The sequence below is a fragment of the Perognathus longimembris genome, chromosome 20 (genome assembly GCF_023159225.1).
Source record: "Perognathus longimembris pacificus isolate PPM17 chromosome 20, ASM2315922v1, whole genome shotgun sequence".
NCBI classification, from domain to species: domain Eukaryota; kingdom Metazoa; phylum Chordata; class Mammalia; order Rodentia; family Heteromyidae; genus Perognathus; species Perognathus longimembris.
Genome location: NC_063180.1, coordinates 19,180,998 through 19,201,433, shown reverse-complemented (window position 1 = coordinate 19,201,433; position 20,436 = coordinate 19,180,998). Strand labels below are relative to the sequence as shown.

At 50.7% G+C, this 20,436-nt stretch overlaps 2 protein-coding genes across 3 annotated transcripts; both read right to left on the bottom strand.

Annotated features, from left to right (window-relative positions):
• Nucleotides 1-5: 5 nt before the first annotated feature.
• On the bottom strand, nt 6-19,858 carry LOC125338948 (cytochrome P450 2F2-like). The gene is given in 6 exon segments (XM_048329979.1): nt 6-31; nt 2,330-2,617; nt 2,620-2,643; nt 4,045-4,186; nt 18,651-18,838; nt 19,606-19,858. Coding segments are annotated over 6 exon segments (906 nt in total). The 5' UTR covers nt 19,844-19,858.
• Nucleotides 5,010-6,959, bottom strand: LOC125339010 (cytochrome P450 2F1-like). 2 transcript variants are annotated; one of them, XM_048330066.1, is made up of 3 exons: nt 6,644-6,730; nt 5,347-5,536; nt 5,010-5,274 (listed from the first exon to the last, which is right to left on the bottom strand). In XM_048330066.1, exons 2-3 carry the CDS (start codon nt 5,515-5,517, stop codon nt 5,047-5,049), a joined length of 399 nt encoding a protein of 132 aa, XP_048186023.1. In that variant the 5' UTR covers nt 5,518-5,536; nt 6,644-6,730; the 3' UTR covers nt 5,010-5,046. The 2 variants fall into 2 exon arrangements, with proteins under 2 accessions (XP_048186023.1, XP_048186022.1); XM_048330065.1 differs by lacking the exon at nt 6,644-6,730 and adding an exon at nt 6,807-6,959 and having other exon boundaries at nt 5,012-5,274.
• Nucleotides 19,859-20,436: the final 578 nt, after the last annotated feature.

Genomic DNA, 20,436 nt, shown 5'->3' with positions numbered 1-20,436 from the left:
GAGCCCTACCTCAGTGGGCTGCCAGCCTGAGCTGGAAGTACAATGCGGGTGAGGTGAATGTGGTCAGTGCTCCCACGGAGCCCACAGAAGCACTGCAGGATGGCTGGAAGGAAGAGGAAGATCTCCGAGCACCTGGGCACATCTGTCTTCGGTGAATATGTGTGCATGGTGAGAATCCCTGCACCCCAGGGCTGCCCCCACCTAGGGCAGGGCATGAGGGCCTCATCTGGGACTTACCAGGTTAGAGGAGTTGAAGAAATGATCTGAGTGGGATCCTGGTGGGCAGGTAGATACAAGAGGGGGAGGAGGGGAAGCAGGTCCTGTGCTCAGTGAGTGTGCCATCTAAAGTTTAGTTTTGCATTGCTAGGCATTACTTTTGTGGCAAGCACAGCACTACTGAACACCATCCTCAGATTGTATAGCCCAGACTGACCTCAAATTCACATCTCCTGTCATAGCCTCCAGAGCTGGGATTATAGGTGAGGGCTACCACTCCTGGCCTAAGACCTCTCTCCCAAATCCAGGCCCTTGTGTGAGCTGGATAAGTGTACTGCTGTGCTGCATCCCTCAAACCCCACAGCCTGGGGCTTGAATTCAGGGCCTTGGTGCTGTCCCTGAGCTCTTCTACTCAAGGCTAGTCCCCTGTAACTGGAGTCACAGCTTCACTTCCAGTTTTTCTAGTGATTAATTGGAGATAAGAGTCTCATGGACTTTCTTGCCTGGACTGGCTTTGAACCGTGATTCTCAGATCTCAGCCTCTTCAGTAGCTAGGATTACAGGTATGAGCCTGGCTTCTTTTTGCTCAAGGCTAACACTGTACCACTTGAGCCACAGTGGCCCCATGACTTTTGAAGAGGCCATGGAAGATGTTTTCTCAGTTTCTGGGATTGCTGGTTCTTGGTGCTGGAGCTCTGGGCCCCAACTGGGCACAGAACCCTCAAAGCCTATGCACACCTTGAGCAGGAGGTGGGCATTGAGGGCATGGGGTACCGTGCTAGATCTTTTGCAGCCCAGAGTCTTTGTAGGGGTGTAAAAGAATAGTGTAGGGGCATAGGGCAGGCCTGGACCCTCTGGGGAGGGGGAGTGCAGACTCCAGATCCCAACCTAACCCCAAATCCCGCCTGTCACCAGCATGCAGATCTGCTAGCTCTGGGCACTTGGCCTGGTGAGAAGCCCACCTTCTAGGTTGTGACTCATTCTGGGCCCCTCCCACAGCACAGTGGCATCCACTGAAAAGTTTTCATTTTTTAAAATTTATTTATTTGCCAGTCCTGGGCCTTGGACTCGGGCCTGAGCACTCTCCCTGTCTTCTTTTTGCTCAAGGCTAGGTCAAGGCTTAGCACTCTGCCACTTGAGCCACAGTGCTACTTCTGGCCATTTTCTATACATGTGGTGCTGGGGAATCGAACCCAGGACTTCATGTATACGAGGCAAGCACTCTTGCCACGAGGCCATATTCCCAGCCCCACTGAAAAGTTTTGAAAGATGCAGTGGTGCAGACAGGAGCCAGGGGAGGGAGGGGGTTCACACATCTGGGAGATGATAGATGTAGGGCGTTGTTCAGGATCATGAGCCAAAAGTTGCTTGGGGGGAAGCAACTGAGACGTGTGTGAGTCCGTGTGTGTGTGTGTGTGTGTGTGTGTGTGTGTGTGTGTGTGTCTGTTCTGAGTCTTGAACTCAGTGCCCTGTCCATGAGGTTTTTTTTTTTTTTTGGTGGTGGTTGGGCTTGAACTCTGGGCCTGGGCACTGCCCCTGAGCTCTTCAGCTCAAGGCTAGCGCTCTACCACTTTAGTCACAGTGCCACTTCCGGTTTTCTGAAGGTTAATTGGTGCCGTCTCATGGAATTTCCTGCCCAGGCTGACTTTGAATCATGATCCTCAGATCTTATCCTCCGGAGTAGCTAGGATTATAGATGTGAGCCACCAGTGCCTGGCCCTGAAATGTTTTGATCAGATTGGTGCTTACCATTTGAACCACACTTCCACTAATGACTTTTTGGTGTTTCATTGGAGATAAGACTCTCATGGACTTGCTACCTGGGCTGGCTTTAAACCCTGATCCTCAGGTTTCAGCCTCCCAAGTATTTAGGATTATAGGCTCATGCCTTTAATGAATTTGTTTTCCTAATGAGTCAGTCTGACCAGTGACAGGCAACACCGATGTCATTTTTTCTGTTCTGTCTTTAATTTAGTTAAGAGAGGTTAGAATCTATTAGATAATTTGATTGGAAATGATATAGAAATTCCAAGAAAAGTATTGTTCAGGACCAGGGCACAAGAGATGCATTTCCATCCCCTAGTTTCTCTCTGAACCCAGTGGATAAAGGTACAGGATGGACATAGGATGGTGGGAACAGAATGTGACAACCAGCCAGGAACCGGGTGGAGGAGGAGGACAGAACATTCCCTAGACAAACACCCCGCCACCCAGCTCACAGGCCAGGCTTCCAGGTGTGGGGGTGTCAGCGGGGGGAGCACCCGCAACTTGAAAGGCCTGGGCACATTGCCCAGCCCAGAGCTGAGTGGGGTCAAGTCGATGTCCTCGGGCGCCCCCAGCGGCTGCAAGGTGAAGCGCTGCAGGATGGTGGTGAAGTAGAGGAAGAGTTCCATTCTGGCAGAGGCTCCCCCAGGCACAGCCTGCGCCCTGTGGGTGTGGGGGAGGGGAGGGCCAGAGGAGTTAATGAGAGGTAAGGGGGTAAGGGACTGCACCTTGCCCCCTAAACTCTCAGAAAACTCAGAGATAAGGAGATGCTTGACATCAAATGTAAAGTCAAAGCATCAGTGTCCCAGGGTCAAATTTTTTTTTTGGGTGGGGGGGTTGCCAGTACCCGGGCTTGAACTGAGAGCCTGGGCACTGTCCCTGAGCTGCTTTTTGCTCAAGGGTAGCACTCTACCACTTGAGCCACAGCTCCACCTCTGGTTTTTTATGTGTATGTGGTGCTGAGGAACTGAACCCAGGGCTTCATGCATGTTAGGCAAGCACTCTACCGCTAAGCCACATTCCTAGGCCACAGGTTCAAATCTTGACAGTGTCAGAGCTAATTTTTGTGTCTGGGAAAACCATAATTTCAGAGCATTGGGTGTATGTTTGTGTGTGTGTGTGTGTGTATGTGTGTGTGTGTGTGTGTGTGTGTGTGTGCTGGGACTAGTGCTTGAACTCAGCTCCTGGGAGCAGTCACTTGGCTTTTTTACTCAAGGCTGCCTCTCTACTACTTGAGCCATAGCTCTTCCAGGTTTTTTCACTGGTTAATTGGAGCTAACAGTCTCGGGGACTTTGCTGTCCTACCTGACTTCAAACTGTGATCCTTTAGATCTAAGCCTCTGAAATAGCTAGGATTACAAGTGTGAGCCACCAGGGCCTGACTTATTATCTGTGTTTTGATGGGTGTGGGAGTTGAGGATCAGAGAAGGGAAGCAACAAATCCAAGATCACACAGACAGGACAGAGGTGAGGTGCACACCCTCTGGGCAATCAACTGTGAGCCCAGCTTGTAGCCAGTTCCCTGGTAATCCCTCTCAGGCAGTGTCTGGCACACACTAGTCAATGTGGTCATTGAGTATTTTTCTCCTCCCTACAGAGGAAATGGTAACTTTTCCTGCTAAAGGCAGGATTGAGACAAGCTGGAAGTACACCTGTGCCACCTAGTGGCATGGATTTTAAGGTACTTTAGAATCGGGAGAGAGTGACTGCATTCAAGGGTGAGCGTGGGGTGGGATAGAGAAGCGAGTGAAATTATAGAGTAAAATTATAACTAGTGCTGAGCTGTAGTTACTCAGGAGGCTGAGATCTGACAATCGTGTTTCAATGCCAGCACGTGCAGGAGAGTCCATGAAATGCTTATCCCCAAATAACCAGCAAAAAGCTGGAAGCTGAGCTGTGGCTCAAGTGGTAGAGTGCCAGATTTGAGGGAAAAATAAGTTAGAACACAAGGCCTTGAGTTCAAACCACAGTTACTGGCACACACACACCACCACCAGCAGCAACAGCATCAGCAACAAAACCAAGAGAAACCCTAAGGCTTAAAAGACTGACTCATATGCTCACCAGCTGAGAAAGGCATGAAGGCTGGACTCTTCTTGAAGGACTGGTTGGCATCTAGAAAATGCTCAGGATTGAATTCATGGGGTGTCTTGAACTGGCTGGGGTCGTAGTGCACAGTGTTAAGGAGGGTGATGACGTCGGTGCCCTGTGTGGATGGGGAGGGGTTAGTGTTAGCAAGCTGACATTTCCACTTTACAGGCCTGGAGTTCCTGGGGACTTGGAAAGGGGGTGAGGGTAGGACACTGGACTCCATCTGGGCTTCCCAGTGATGCTGGTGTGTGTAGTAGTGTCTGAGGAAGGAATGGGGTCCCCTCCCTTTGCTTTGTGCAACCAGATGTTCCATTCCTGGGAAGGGGAGAAATCTCAGGATAGGGTTCTGGGCCCCAGGGCTCCTAAGATTAAGTCCCAAACCCTGGGGATTGAAGAGATGAGTCCCAGGAAGGAGGTACCTCTCGTAGGAAAGGGGTGTGGGGCTAGGAACAGGCTCCAGTGCACTCTGGCGTGAAATGGGGTCCTGGGTAAGGGCTGACGTTGTAGATTTAAGGTGTGCATTGCTAGGGCTTGGGGTACACTGTTGCTAATGTTTAGGGCATTGGTGGCCCATCTCTGGTTGTACAAGTGGGAAGTTGTGGGTGTTTGCTGTAAGGGGACCCAGCCTCTTTCTAGGAAGCCATCCTCACCCTCCAGCCTGGTCGAGGTGGCTTCTTTGAGGTCCCACTGGGCCTTGGGCTCTCCTTACCCCACTTCTGGACACCCTGACTTTTCTTTAAGGACCACATGTCCTCTGGGTGCTGATGGCTCAAACCTGCCATCCTAGCTATGCAGGAGGCCCAGATCTGAGGATCATGACTCAAAGCCAGCCTGAGTAGGAAAGTCTGTGTGACTCTTCTGTTCAATGAACCACCAAAAAACCCAGAAGCGGAGTTGTGGCTCAAGTGGTAGAGTGCCAGCCTGAAGCACAGACGCAGGAGTTGGATGGCAATGGGGATGGGGATGAGGTGCCATTCAAGGTCCTGGGGTGACTGGGGGTCTGGAAAGCTTGGGGAATGGAGGAGAGGGAGGAAGCTTACCATTGCCCTTAGTGAAGTTGAAAAACACTGGGTAATCTCCACGGCCACTGAACTCCTCCCCCTGGTCCACCAGCGCCTCCTTCACCGTGTGGTACCCGCTGAGCACCGCCACACGCCTGGGGCCCAGGTACATGGTGTACACGGAGCCATACTCCTTGCTCAGCTGAGGATGGAAGGAGGAGGTCACAGGGGCTCTTTCCCCCCCTTCCCTATCCCCCAAGGGCTCGCCCTGCACCTTGGTGAGCGAGGTCAGCAAATCTCGGGAGGGTAGCTGCAGCAGGTTCCCCAGAACCGGGAGAGGCCTGGGGCCCGGGGGCAGCCTGCCCTTGCTCCGAAAGCCAAGGGACAGGAGCAGGTAGACCCTGGCCAGCAGCAGGAGCAGCACCACGGTGCCCACACCATCCATGCCCGGGCAGCTGCTGGGTCTGCAAAACACCGGGAGATGAGAGCAGGGCCCTCTCTGTCCTCTCTCCTTCTGGAGTCTTCCAGCCTTGGGTTCTGACAGTGGGGGCAGGCGGAGGGAGAAAGGAGGTTGAAGCAGAGATAGGGATAGGCCAGAGGAGAGGAAAGAAGAGGAGGAGAGGAGCAGAGCGAAGGGGGAGGAGTGTGGGCACACAATAGAGGATGAGATGTTACAAATACAGAGAGACAGAGATGAGGATGAGAACCATGGAGCTGCCCTGAGACACTGATATTTCTATTCTTAGATGAATGTCCGAATCTATCTATCTTCTATTAATCATCTATTCTATTTCATCTATCAATCTGTCTATAAAGATACAGACTATAGGTCCAGTGAGTAGACAAATCAAAGCACAGAGATTGAGCCACATCGAGAGAGAGAGAGAGAGAGAGAGAGAGAGAGAGAGAGAGAGAGAGAGAGAGAGAGATTCAGAAAGACAGGCTGACATAGACTAGAGAAAGAGGCAGAGACAGCTAGAGAAAGACAAAGGAGACCTGGGCACTGTGAGTCAATCCTGTCATTCTAGCTACTCAGGAGGCTGAAATCTGAGGATCGCGGTTCAAAGCCAGCCTGAGCAGGAGAGTTCGAGAGATTCCTAACTCCAATTAACCACCAGAAGACTGGAAGTGGCGCTGTGGCTCTAGTGGTAGAGAGCTAGCCTTGAGCTTAAGAGCTCAGGGACAGCGCCCAGGCTCAGCATTCAAGCTCCAAAACAAAACAGAAGAGATGGAGGTGAGGAGAGATAGCAGTACAATGATTTAAAACAACCACAATCCCAGGCTTGTCTCAAAAATCAACACAAACAGAAAAAAACAACAACAAAACTCCCAGAGAGATACTGCAAGAGACAAAGAGGAGACAGAGACAGACAGACAGACAGATAGACAGACAGACAGACAGACAGACACACACACACACACAGACTTAGAGGAGCCACAAAGGCAGAACATATACCCAGAGACACTTTGATTCCCCAAAACCTCACGGGTAGGCTTGGGGAGAGGGAGATATGGAACCCACAGCCTCAGCTTTGGGGAGTCACCCCTCCTCCTCCCTGCCCCTCCCTTACCTGCTGTGCACAACTGAGGTAACTGGGAGATCTGAGGGGTGGTGACTTGTTGGTAGCTTTTATCTGCACCCCTCCTTTGCCCTACCCCATCCTCGCCCCTCCCCACCATGCCCTGGGCCAGCAGTCATGGGGGTGGGGGCCCCAGCCTGGAACCCTCCTTCACCTGGGGCCCCCTAGCCAGCAGGCTGAGCTGGGCTCTCCCAGCTGTGGTCAGTGATAGATATTTGTCCCAATCAGGGCAGAGGCTTCTGCTCTAGGCTGGGTTCTGGGAGAGGGGTGTGGTTGTGGGGTTGTGGGGTGTGACTGCAGAAGGAGGCCAGCCTGACAGGAGCAGATCCAGGGCTGCAATGAGTTCACGGGACAATTTTCTTTTTCAGTTATGGGGCTTGAATTCAGGGCCTGGGCACTGTCCCTGAGCTCTTCTGCTTATGAATAGTTCTCTACAACTTTGAGCCATAGCTCCACTGCTCGTTTTCTGATGGTTCATTGGAGATAAGAGTCTCATAGACTTTCCTGCCCAGGCTTACTTTGAACCACAGTCCTCAGATTTCAGCCTCCTGAGTAGCTAGGATGACAGGCTTGAGGCACCAATACCTGGCTCTTTTGGCCTTTTGTTTACTTTGGTTTTTATTTCTCTAGGTTCAAGGCCAATTCTGCAATTTACTAGTCAGTGATCTTGGGGAAGCTATTTCCTTCCCTGGATTTCTTGTGTCTAGGAGGCTGAGCTTCCATAGCTCTCTTTCTCTCTTTCCTCCCACAAGTGTGTGTGTGTCCTTGGGATTGATCTCAGGGCCTAGGCTGTGTTCCTTAGCTTTATTTTAGCTCAAGGCTGGAGCTCTACCATTTGAGCCACAGCTCCATTTCCTTCATAGCTAGTCTTTGTTTCTCCAGCTCCTAGGGCTTGCTTGTCTCTGAGATGCTTTGCGAATTCACTTGGCTTCTGTCTATGGCAGGGGTGGGGTGGGGAGGGTGCAAGTCGGGTCTCAGCTGTGGGTTCTATTTGGTTCTCTACCTCTTCCTCTGGTTCTTGAGCCTTTGGCATTCTTTCTCCTTCACTCTGTTTCCCTCCCATCCATCTCCTGATAAATCTGTGCTTATGCCTTTTAGGTCTGTTTTGTGAAAGACAGTGCACAGTCTTACCAGAAATCACCTGTATGAAACTAGTAATCACCTTACTGTCAACCACCTGACTGTGGTGAGCAAAGGACCCCAGACTCCGAGTCACCTCCTCATCTGCTGAGGTTACCCCCTGAACCGCCCAGGTCACACTTCCCCTGGACAGTGAGAGGTTCCCAGGCTCTGTGATCGCTTCTGCATGTGCTGTGGTCATACCTACCGCCTTTCCCTTTATAATCCCTCTCACCCATCATCTTCTCTCTTTTACCTTCTCTCTCCACATGCCTCTGCCTCATGCAGTCCAACAGTTTGCTCTCCTTCACAATGAACCTTTTCTGCCTGAACCATGTGGTAGTCTCCATTCGATGAACCTTATATCTAGTGCCGAAATCCGGGAGGGGATAGTGTCAGGAACCGCTGGATCCTCTCTTCTTTCTCTGAGGGTCAATCTGCCTCCTGACTGCCCCTCCTTGACCAAACTGCTGAAAGCCAGAGGAACCCCACCTGGGACTTTTTGCCTTTACCACTGCTTGTTGAGTATTCACCACACTGTCTCCTCTCTCTATGTGTGGTGAATGACTTTTATCTACAGGCTCTATGTTCATCTGCTGTCTTTTTCTTTTTTGTAGTTCGTGGGGCTTGAACTCTGGGCCTGGACACTGTATCTGAGCTCTTCAGCTCAAGGTTAGCACTCTACCACCTGTGGCACAGAACTACTTTGGTTTTCTGGTGGTTAATTGAAGATAGGTCTCATGGACTTTGCTGCCCGGGCTGGCTTTGAACCACGATCCTCAGATCCCAGCTTCCTGAGTAGCTAGGATGACAGGTGTGAGCCACCGGCGCCCTGCATCTGCTGTCTTTATTGATGGCCCACGTCAAAGGCTTCTGTTCCTCCTTGGCTGGTTACTTCCTGCTTTGGGGATGCCTGAATTGGAAATCTGATTCTCACTCTAAAAGAGACTTGGGGTGACAGGGACACCTTCCATCCATAACCTCTTTACACTCACCAGACACCTCCCCTCTGTGTCCTCCAGACTCCTCCCTCTAAATCCTCTGAGATTCAGCTCTCCCCCTGCACCCCCCTCCCATTTCCTCACCAGACTTCCTCCTCATGTTTCTTATTCCAGTGGGGTCCCTTCAATCTCTCCCAGCCAGGAATGGCTCCTTCACTCTTTAGATAGTTTTCTACTCAAGCCAAAATGCCTGATGGGCTAGAAACTCAGGCTTAATGGCCTAATCTTTTGGTTTGTGCCCCTGAGATTGCAAGGCAGGCTGGGTCCTGGGGTTCCCCCCTTCCCACGCCCAAGTTCCCTCTCCAAGGTTAGCCATTCTGGGCTTGACACCAGATCTAAAACCAAAAGAAACTTATCTGCTTAGAAATTTGGCCTCTGTGTCAATTGACAATTGCAAATTTAAAAACTTAATTGCTTAGAAATTTGATCATAGCACCAATTCGATAACTATGATCACTGACCTGAATACAATGCTTTTGACTCCACAATATTGCAAGATTTGGACAATTTCTTCCAAGGCAAAGGTAAAAATGGTCAGAGTTTCCATACATTTGGGTTTTCCTTTGTTCTCTTTGCTTGTCATTTTCACTGTCTTCCCTTGAGAGCACCCACATTCTGCTGGAGAGTGCCCCGTCCTTCCTGCTTGTCTGTCTGATCATCTGCTTTCTTGCTTACTACCCAAAGTTCCACCAAGTTTTCTTACCATTGTGACTTGTCCAGAACTTCACCATCTGGCCAGGTGGTTGGTTAAGGGTCTAGCCTCACATGACCACACCTTCCACCAACCATACTCCTCCACCCACCCAGGAAGTAGTCCATGATCGATTTATATGCTAATGTGCCTTGCTGGCAAAGTTTCCACCTCTCTTTCCCAGGCCCTGGAAACTGAGGCCCGCCCATCTAATGTGCTTTGCTAGCAAAGATGTGTAAACATACTTTGTCTGTTCTTAGCTATCTAGATGTTGGTTATCTGTAAGAAATTCTGATTGTTGTTCACTTAAAATTTTGTGTTTTGAGGTTTGCATTGTATTTTGTTTGATGTTGCCTGTTTTTTTTTTTCCTGGCATTGACTATGTGGTTCTACCACACAATGGGCAAAAATGTCTTTTGCCAACGGAATACCAGAAAATTTATGGCTGATTTTCATTTTCTTTTAAAACTAAGCACACTTTAAAAATTCTGTGCATAAGTGTATGAGTGTAGATGGGAACATGTTCAAAACAACCTCATTTTAATACATAAAATCTTTCATCATTGTGTAAAAAAAAGTATTTTCTACAAAACTAACATGCTTTGCCTTAAATTTTTTTTTTTTTTTTTTTTTTTTGCCAGTCCTAGGTGGTGAACTCAGGGCCTGAGCACTGTCCCTGGCTTCTTTTTGCTCAAGGCTAGCACTCTGCCACTTGAGCCACAGCGCCACTTCTGGCCATTTTCTGTATATGTGGTGCTGAGGAATCGAACCCAGGGCCTCATGTATACGAGGCAAGCACTCTTGCCACTAGGCCATATTCCCAGCCCCTTGCCTTAAATATTGATGTTCTTGGTACTGATATTTCCTGAAATTAGTTTCTTTTTGGCTTCAATTGTAACCACTTAACTGGCTCCTCAGGCCAAAAGGAAAAAAAATAGGCAGATTTAAACTTAAAGAAGATGATCAGATTTCAGTGTTATCAAATATTTCAAAGGATTATTATATTGTATTAAAGAGGAATTTTAGTTTAAAAGTTTTCTAAAAGGTTATTTTAAATGCAAACTAAAGCAAACGGAGTGTAAAAAGGGGGGGGGGAAGTTACTAAAGAAAGACTTTGGAAAGGGAATTAAAAATGGCTCCCTTTGGAAAGAAAAGAATTTGGGTAGTAAGAATTTCTTCACATCATGGACTTTTAAGTGAGCACCTTTTAACTGCAATGGCATTTTTCCGGGTCTAATGTCTGCTTCCCAAGTGTGTAAGCTGCCCTGGATACTGGTTAACAATGGTTTCAATCTTAAGTATGACCCTAAAGTGCTAAATTCAGTTAGTCAGTTGCTGTTCCAAATTGAGTTTTGTCATTGTAGATTTTGTCCTGTGCAGCATTTGGTCAGATCCATAGAGGAATAAATAACTCTTGCAAGTATTTTTTTTTTTTCCGGCCAGTCCTGGGCCTTGGACTCAGGGCCTGAGCACTGTCCCTGGCTTCTTTTTGCTCAAGGCTAGCACTCTGCCACTTGAGCCACAGCACCACTTCTGGCCGTTTTCTGTATATGTGGTGCTGGGGAATCAAACCCAGGGCCTCATGTATACGAGGCAAGCTCTCTTGCCACTAGGCCATACCCCCAGCCCCCTCTTGCAAGTATTTATTGGTCAAGTCTTAACGAGTTCCAGGTAAGTCCTGAAAGGTTCTAGGCGAGGAGAGAGCCCACGGAGAGAAGTGGAGGTGATTGAAAGAGAGTTTGTTAGGGTACACTCCCGTATGCTGCGTTGCAGACCCTCTAGTTGGGATTAGAGAGTTTGAGCCTGGGCCTGGCTCAGGTAGGGTTTATATGACAGGGGAAAAAGGCAGTTTGGTCAGTGGTGGAAGTTAGCACATGGCTTGTTCTGCAAGTCTGAGTGGTTTCAGTTAGTCTCAGGGCTCGTGCTTCTAGGAACAGCTGATGCAGATGGTGTTTCCTGATAGGAAAGTGGTTTATTCCTGGCACCTGTAAGCCTTCCAGTGGCCTGGCATCTGGTGGTTTATTCTTTTTTTTTGGCCAGTCCTGGGCCTTGGACTCAGGGCCTGAGCACTGTCCCTGGCTTCTTCCCGCTCAAGGCTAGCACTCTGCCACTTGAGCCACAGCGCCGCTTCTGGCCGTTTTCTGTATATGTTGTGCTGGGGAATCGAACCTAGGGCCTCGTGTATCCGAGGCAGGCACTCTTGCCACTAGGCTATATCCCCAGCCCCTGGTGGTTTATTCTTGACACCTGTGAGCCCTCCAGTGACCTGACAAGTCCCACTTAAAAATTATTTCTATTCTGCCAGACACTGGTGACTCATGCCTTTAATCCTAGCTACTCAGAAGGCTGAGATCTGAGGATTCTGGTTCAAAGCCAGCCAGGGCAGGAAAATCTATGAGACTGTTATCTCCAATTAACCACCAAAAAACCAGAAGAAGTGCTGTGGCTCAAGTGGTAGAGCACTAGCTTTGAGCTGAAGAGCTCAGGGACAGCGCCTAGGCCCAGAGTTCAAGCCCCATGAATAACAAAAATTATTTCTATTGATCTCCTTGTTGCTTCATTTGGGAGTAAAAGGGGAGGAAGGCTCATTTTATCTGAGGACTGTGGTTTGAAGCCAGCTGGAGCAGCAAAATCCCTGTTTGACTCTTATCTCCAATTAACCAGCAGAATGCTGGAAGTGGTAGAGCACTAACCTTGAGCAAAAGAGCTCAGGGACAGCACTCAGGCCCAAGCCCCATGACTGACAAAAGAGATCCCAACCAGGAACACCTAGACTCCTGGGACAAAGCTAGTCCTGGTGATGAGGGATCATGGAGAGCAGTGAAAGGGAATGGTGTCACATTCTAAATGGAGTCACTTTGTGCTTGCCCTTTCAAAATTAACCAGAGCTGGGAGATCAATATAAAATAGTTAATAAACATGCCTATCTAATGTTCATACCTTTCTTCTAAATGGACAGGAACTTACAGTGTGTCTTAGACTCAAGACAGTTTGCCTGTGTGCCCTCCCCCCCCACCCCCCCATCCCCCCGTCTCCCATGTCTATAATTGAGACATCTCCTAAGGCCTTCTACCTGGCCCTCAACCACTCCAATCCAGCCCCAGCTTCTGACCATGTCCTCCTCTACCCAGTCGCCAGTTGTTAATCAGTCAAAAGTAGCGAGGGACGTTTTCCACCAACTCCAAGACTGCCTGGAACACAGGAGATAGGAACTAGCTAAGTCATCCATTTTTTTTCCACCCAGAATGAGTGGCTGCCCTTCCTTCTGCCGTTTGTGTGCCCTCTCATAAGATTTCTTTTAGATTTCATCCAAAGACCCACACATGTGCTCACCACCTAGGAACCTCTGCACCTTGCCAACAAGAAGTCGCCAGAAAGAATTGGCACATAGGCACCCCTTTATAACTATCTAAAGGCTGGAATGTTAGGTCTGCCCAGGAGAACAGCTTCCTCCTCCCTTCCTCTTCATGAAAGACAGCTCATAGCCTTACCAGAAATCACCTGTCAACCACATGACTGTGAATGAGCAAGTGACCCCAGAGTCTGAGGTCCCAATGAGGGCACCTCCTGAACTGCCCCAGTCATGCCCCCTTCAGACAGTGAGAGGTTCTCCAGGCGCTGAGATCACTTCCACATCCGCTGTGGTCACGTGGACTGCCTTTCCCTATATAATCCCGCTCACCCACAAGCCGCTCCCTCTTCTCTCTCCACATGTCTCCCAGTGCAGGCCAGCAGTGTGCTCTCCTTCCAGATAAGCACTTCTGCCTAAACCGTGAGGCAGTCTCCTTTCGCAGAACCTTACAGTGCTCTCTCTCCCTCCCTCCCCACCTTCCCCCTCCCTTTGCCCTCCCCTTCCCTTCTCTTGCCTTCCTTCCCTGTTTTCCTCCCTCCCCATTTCCTCCCATCTTTTCTTCCCTTTTTTCTTTCTTCCCCATTTTAATTTTTCCCCCTCCCTCTCTTCCTTCCTCTCCCTTCCTCCCTACTTCCCTTCCTTCCTTTCTCCCTCTCTTTCCATTCTAGACAGCCTGCAAAGATTCATTGTGTAAATCAAAAGCCCACCATTTGCTCCTGTGTTCAGGGATGGCAGACCATGCTATGACCTTGTTTGTTATGAAAGGTGACACGTGACACTAATGGCTCCTCTCCTGTGTCCTTGTCCTGCCCAGGCAGTGAAAGCAGCCAGTACTAGAACCTAAACCCCCATTGAAAATCTGGAAGTATTGGGACTTATTTACTCTCCTGTATTATGACACACCCAGGGCACGAGAGATTGGGTTACTTTGCCACTGATGCCCCTGGTGTGCCTGCAGAACTGGAAAGCTCTGGAAAGAGCCAAGCTCATGGGGCTCAGGCCTGAGGCTGTCAGTCAGAGCCTCTGACACGATTTTTCTTTCCCGCAAGGTGGCAGTAATGAATATCACAGTAGCAGTGGAAGTGATGCACTGAAGGACTGTAGAAAAACCAAGGCAAGCTCTGTGTTCAAATTCTCCCTCTGAGTCAGTGAACCAGGAAGCTTCCATCTACTCCACAGGAGTCTCTTTCTTTCTATTGCCATGGGGTGGAAATTACACACCAATGGAATTGTATAGGTTGCAGTATTGTCTCAGGAGTTGAAATTACATCCTCACTCAAATCTTTTTTTTTTCAGCTTTACTTTTTGTGTGTGTGTGAGAAAGCAGGTGCACTTTATTTACAGTGATCAGTTGGTGATGCACAAACCTTTGGGCTTTTTGTGGCCTTGTGGGGACACGTGGACAGATGCCCATCCCCTCTGCTGGGCGAACACGTCCTCTGCCTCCTACTTGGTGTGAGCATCTTCCACCTATCTGCTCTGCGACCTTTGGCTGAGGGCATCTCTGTCCCTAAGACCTGCCAAAGGATCTCCCTACCTCTGTTGGAGGCTCCATGTTGGTCCTGGTTGTGGGGCAGGGGTTGCGGGTGACACTTACCTGACTGCAGAGTGACAAGGGTGGGAAATTGATGGGGAATACCCAGGCAAAGGCTGGGTACCCAGACCCAACCTGTCTGTGACCTTAGGAGGTGGGGCCCCCCTAGACTTCTTCAGAGGGTGGGCAGTTCTTCCCTGAGTGTTTTGGGCCCCAGGTGCAGTGCCCACATTGGGCCTGGCCTCTCCGTTCTCCCCTGGCCCCTCTCCATCCATTCCCTCCGGGAATGCTTCTTGAGGGAGGAAAAGCAGAGGGAGCTGTGCCTGGGGCAGGGCCCCCACTCACCCTTTGGATTTCTGTAAACTCCCCTTGCTTCCCCTTCTCCCAGGAAGATGTTCTGAGGGGGAGTTGGGGAGGTCCATGGCAAAAAGACTTGGTGTAAAGCAAGGGGGGCTTTGCACAAAGGAGGACCCAGGGAAGTCTGGATGTGGGGAGAGACAACCCTCTCACCCACCTTAGTCATGAATGGCATTTCAGGCAGCATGAGGGGTGAAGCAACCACCACGGAGGCCACCGAGGTGTGGCTGGCCCATGGAGGGCGTGGGTCTCGGGTCACAGGGGTTCCAGCCAGTGGCTGAGGAAAGGGAAAAGCTGGAAGACCACCCTCCCCTACCACCATGGAGTCACCAGAGACGGGGCTCCAGATGCCCAGTGCCATGTTGGAGCTAGCTTCAAAGGTGCCCGGTGCCCAGCCTGGCTGGTTGCAGAGATGCCCGGAGGGAACTGGGAGCAGTGTCATCCCCGGACCTAGCTCCCACCATCTTGGGAAGTGATATGGTGTGTGTGTGTGTGTGTGTGTGTGTGTGTGTGCGCGCGCGCACTTGTGCGCACTTGGGGGTCAGAGGTGGTGGCTGCCCCCCACGGGCCCCTGCCTCTACTGGGATAGGCCCCAAGCTGGAGTTGGCAGCTCCTTGATGGAGTGGAGCAGAGAGCTCAGCTGCTTTCCTTTTGCTTTTAAATGTCAGTCCCAGGACTTGAATTCAGGACCTTGTGCTTTGGCTTAGATTTATTTATTTTTGTTCTGCTCTTGGCTGGCACTTTACCCACAGAGACATGCCTGTACCTCTAGCTTTTTGCTGGTTCATTGGAGATAAACAGTCTTTCAGATTTGTCTGCCCGGACTGGTTTTACACCAGAATCCTCACATCTCAGCCCCCCTGAGTAACTAGGAGTATAGGCTCCTGGCTAGGAGTTTTCATGAACTCTATACTGCAGGTAACATTATTAGACACACACACACCCTTGCCCCCCCTTGTACTTCTTATTTCATGTTACAATATCTATTGCTAGTCAGGTGCTGGTGGCTCAGGCACTAGATACCTCTGTAGCTCTGTGTGTGTGTGCGTGTGTGTGTGTGTGTGTGTGTGTGTGTGTTCTAGTCTTTGGGCTTGAACATAAGGTCTGGGTGTTGTCTTTGACCTTCTTCACTGAAGGCTGGTGCTCTACCACTTGAGTCACTCTCTTACTTCTGGCTTTTTTTGGTGTTTCACTGGAGATAAGAGTCTTAACGCGTTTCCTACCCAGTCTGGCTGCAAACCCTCATCCTCAGATCCCAGCTTCCTGAGTATCTAGAATTACAGGCATGAGCCACCAGTGCCACTAGTTGTTTTTTTTCTTAATGACAGCCATACTGACCACTGATGGGCAATATCAGTGTCATTTAATTCAGCAAAGACAGGTCATAATTTAGTATAAAGATAACTTGTAGCTGGGTGCCGATGTCTCACCCCTGTTAATTCAGCTACTCAGGAAGCTGAGATCTGAGGATTGGGGTTCAAAGCCAGCCCTGGCAAAAAAAAGTTCCTCATGAGATTCTTTTTTTTTTTTTTTGCCAGTCCTGGGGCTTGGACTCAGGGCCTGAGCACTGTCCCTGGCTTCTTTTTGCTCAAGGCTAGCACTCTGCCACTTGAGCCACAGCGCCACTTCTGGCCATTTTCTGTATATGTGGTGCTGGGGAATCGAACCCAGGGCCTCATGTATATGAGGCAGGCACTCTTGCCACTAGGCCATATTCCCAGCCCCCCCATGAGATTCTTATCTTCAATTAACCACTCAAAACCCGCAAATGGTGTATGGCCCATGTGGTAGAGCGCTAGCCTTGAGCAAGAGTTCACAGACAGCGCCAGGCCCTGAGTTCAAGACCCACGACTGGAGAAAAAAAAAAGATAACTTGTTTGGAAATGATACAGAAATTTCAGGAGAGAGCAAGTCACAGAATGCATCCTGCAGGTCCTGTGCACAGGAGATGTACTTCTATCCCCTAGTGTTTCTCTCTGAACTCACAGTGGATAAAGGTATGGGATGGATTTAAGATGACAGGGGAAGGGAACGTGAATCCCAGACAGGAACAGACTGGGAACAGACAGTGGAGGAGAAGGGCAGAACATTCCCTAGACAAACACCCGCCACCCAGCTCACAGGCTCACAACTTGAAAGGCCTGGGCACTTTGCCCAGCCCTGAGCTGAGCGGGGGTCAGGTCGATGTCCTCGGGTGCCCCCAGCGGCTGCAAGGTGAAGCGCTGCAGGATGGCGGTGAAGTAGAGGAAGAGTTCCATTCTGGCCAGAGGCTCCCCCAGGCACAGCCTGCGCCTTGCAGGGTGGGGAAGGGAGGGGCAGAGGAGTTAACAGGAGGTAAGGGGGTGAGGGACTGCACCTCACCCCTAAATTCTCAAGGAAAAACCTGAGGTAGGAAGATCTGGGAAAAATGGAGCAAATGCAAATTCAAAGCACAGATGTCCCAGGTTCAAACCTTTACAGTGTTAGAGCTAATTTTTCTGTTCTTCAGCAAGCCATAATTTCTGGGCATTGAGTGTGTGTGTGTGGTGTGTGTGTGTGTGTGTGTGTGTGTGTGTGTGCATCCATGTGTGCGCTGTGACTAGTGCTTGAACTCAGCTTCTGGGAGCAGTCACTTAGCTTTTTTGCCCAAGGCTGGGTCTCTACTACTGGAGCCATAGCTCTTCTACTTTTTTTTTTTTTTTTGCCACTTCTGGGGCTTGAACTTAGGGCCTGGGCACTATCCCTGAGCTTCTTTTGCTCCAGGCTAGCACTCTACCACTTAAGCCACAGTGCTACTTCTGGCTATTTCTGTTTATGTGGTACTGAGGAATCGAACCCAGGGCTTCCTACATGCTAGGCAAGCACTCTACCACTAAGCCACATTCTTAGCCCTCTTCTGGCTTTTTTTTTCTGCTGGTTAATTACAGCTAAGGGTCTGGTGGGTTTTTCTATCCTAGCTGGCCTTGAACTGTGAACCTCTAGATCTTAGACTCCTAAGAAGCTAGGATTAGTAAGTAGGGAATATAGACTAGTGGTAAAGTGCTTGCCTCGTATATATGAAGCCCTGGGTTCAATTACTCAGCACCACATGTATAGAAAAAGCTGAAGTGGTGCTGTGGCTCTAGTGGTAGAGTGGTAGCCTTGAGCAAAAAGAAGCCAGGGACAGTGCTCAGGCCCTGAGTTCAAGCCCCAGGACTGGCAAAAAAAAAAAAAAAAAGCTAGGATTGCAAGTCTGAGCCACTAGGGCCTGACTCAGTATCTGCATTTTGATGGGTGTGGGAGTTGAGGATCAGAGAAGGGAAGCAACAAATCCAAGATCACACAGACAGGACAGAGAGGACAGAGGTGGGGTGCACACCCTCTGGGCAAGCAGCTGTGATCCCAGCTCTTAACCACCTTCCTCATAATTCCTCTCAGGCAGCGTCTGGCACACACTAGTCAGTATGCCATTTATTATTTTTCTCCTTTCTATAGAGATTGAGCCAAAATAAAGAACCAAATCTGGAAGTACACCTGTGCCACCTAGTGGCATAGATTTGAAGGTACTTTAGAATTGGGAGAGAGTGACTGTGCATTCAAGGGTGAGCGTGGGGTGGGAATGGGGTCTTCACGCTCCTGCCTCGTGTAAGCAGGTATTCAACTCCTGGGAAGGGGAGAAGTCTCAGGATAGGACTCTGGGCCCCAGGGATTTTAGGATTAAGTCTCAAACCCTGGGGATTGGAGAGATGAGGAGCCCCAGGAAGGAGGTGCCTGTGGGTGTGGGGTTAAGGACAGGCCCTAGTGCACTCTGGTGAGAAATGGGGTTCTGGGTAGGGGCTGATGTTGTAGACTTAAGGCTTTCACGTGTGCGTTGCTAGGGCTTGGGATACATTGTTGCTAAGGCCTTAGGGCATTGGTGTCCAGGCCTAGGGTGCCCATGGCCAGTTGTAAAAGTGAGAAGTCCGTGGGCCAAAGGCCTAGCCCACCCTGGGTATCAGGAAGCCCTGGAATTCTGTGTCCTTGATGACGCAGTGCGGCAGGTACATGGGGATGACGTTGGCGAAGCGCTGCACCTCCTGGATCACAGCGTCAGGGTAGGGCATGGCCCTGCGGTCCTCCAGCGTGGGCTGCCGTGAGCGACCCACCACCTTGTGGATCTCTTTCTGCACGCGGGCTGGAGGTAGAAGGGGGAGGCGGGCGGGGCACGAGGTGTGTGCAAGGTGCACAGAGGGGCCCCTGCTGGTGTGTGTGTGTGCAAGGATGAGCTAGTGCGTGCAAAAAGCAGTTTGGAGCCCGGGTGCTGGAGGGTTGGTCTGTGAGGGCGGGACTTCTGGCTGCTGCTGGGGTTTGGGGTGGGGCTTCCAGCACTGGGCAGGTTGGTGGATGGCTACGGCGGATGGAGGGTGTGTGCTTGGAGGGGCAGGAAAGGAACTTGGGGATCCATCCAGAGGCTGGGCCTAGGGAGGTGGGGGATTGCAGAGAGGTCTTTGTTGGAGGGGGGGGCAAGACAATGGAGGGGGTTTGTGTCTTGGGCCTTGGGAGGCGTGGGTAGGGAGAGAGACTGGTCAGCGACTGGGGCGTGGCTACGGATGGGACTTGAGCGATATGGTCAGAGGGCGTGGCTAGAGCTCTGGGTGGGTGTGGTCTGGGCACGGCTCTAGTGAAGCGTGGGGGCGTGGCTATGGGTGGGACCCAAGATATGGTCAGAGGGCGTGGTTAGAGGTGGGGCTTGAGCTCTGGGTGGGCGTGGCTCTAGTGAAGCGTGTCTTTGGGCAGAGCTGTTCGAAGACCTGGGAGAGGGGCTCAAAGGTGGGACCCATGCACCCAGGGCAGGATCTGGATCCTGAGTAGGAGGTGTGGACTCTGCAGGTTTGGCTGGGCCGCCTCAGCCATTAGCGCTTTGTGGGTAGGACTCAGGGCCAGCTGGCAGGGGGGCAGTACCTTGAATTTTGGGGTATTTCATTAGAATGAGGAAGGCATGGCGCAGCGTGGTGCCCACCGTCTCGGTGCCACCGAAAAGCAGGTTATGCGTGGTCATCAGCAGGGTGTCCATGTGGAAGTGGGTGAGCGGGTCCTTCTTCTCCTGCATAGGTTGACACACGTGGTGGCACCCCGGCCAGAGCCAGGGGATTCCATTCCCAAACCTGCGCCGCTGCTGCCGGGTGCCAGGTTGGCCCATTCCCCGGTTCCCGTCCCAGGAAGATAGTGGGGGCCGGCTTGGGAAGGTGCAAGGGCCAGGGAGGGGAAATCCCAGCCTCAGGTCCAGGATGAACTGAGCCACTGACAAGGTCTTTGGGAGCTGTTAATTGGCGCTGTCTCAGCATAGCCAGGTATGCCAGCTCCTCCAGGAGAAAAGTGTTCAGCCCCTGCCCAGTCTGGGGTTCCTGGAGGTTTGAGGCCAGGGAAGCAAGAGAGTTTCAAGCTAGACTCCAGGTGGGGTTTCCAGGCGGAGGATCTCATAAACTTTTTTTGTCTGGGCTGGCTTTAAACTGGATTTCTCAGATCTCAACCTTCTGAGTAGCTAGGATTACAGGCTCGAATGAGGTAACATCGCTAGGGATTTTGGGGGGAATGGATGAAGTTAACGGAAGAGGACTTGGGTACATCAAGTGCTTTAAGCCCCCAGCACACCTACGTGGTCGGGGGTGGGGAGAGCCTTAGAGGAGATGGCATGGCAGGGCGGGAGTGTGGCCAGACTGGGTCAGTGCAGGTCTTACTTTAGAGGGGCATGGCTGGGCTGGACCAATAGAAATCGCTTCATCTGGAGGGCGT

What these genes read in the sequence shown, in the direction of transcription:
- LOC125339010 (XM_048330065.1), bottom strand. Translation starts at nt 5,517, where the DNA reads ATGGATGGTGTGGGCACCGTGGTGCTGCTCCTGCTGCTGGCCAGGGTC. An exon ending in TGCTGACCTCGCTCACCAAG is followed by an intron (nt 5,275 to 5,346) that starts GTGCAGGGCGAG and finishes TTCCATCCTCAG; the next exon opens with CTGAGCAAGGAGTATGGCTC.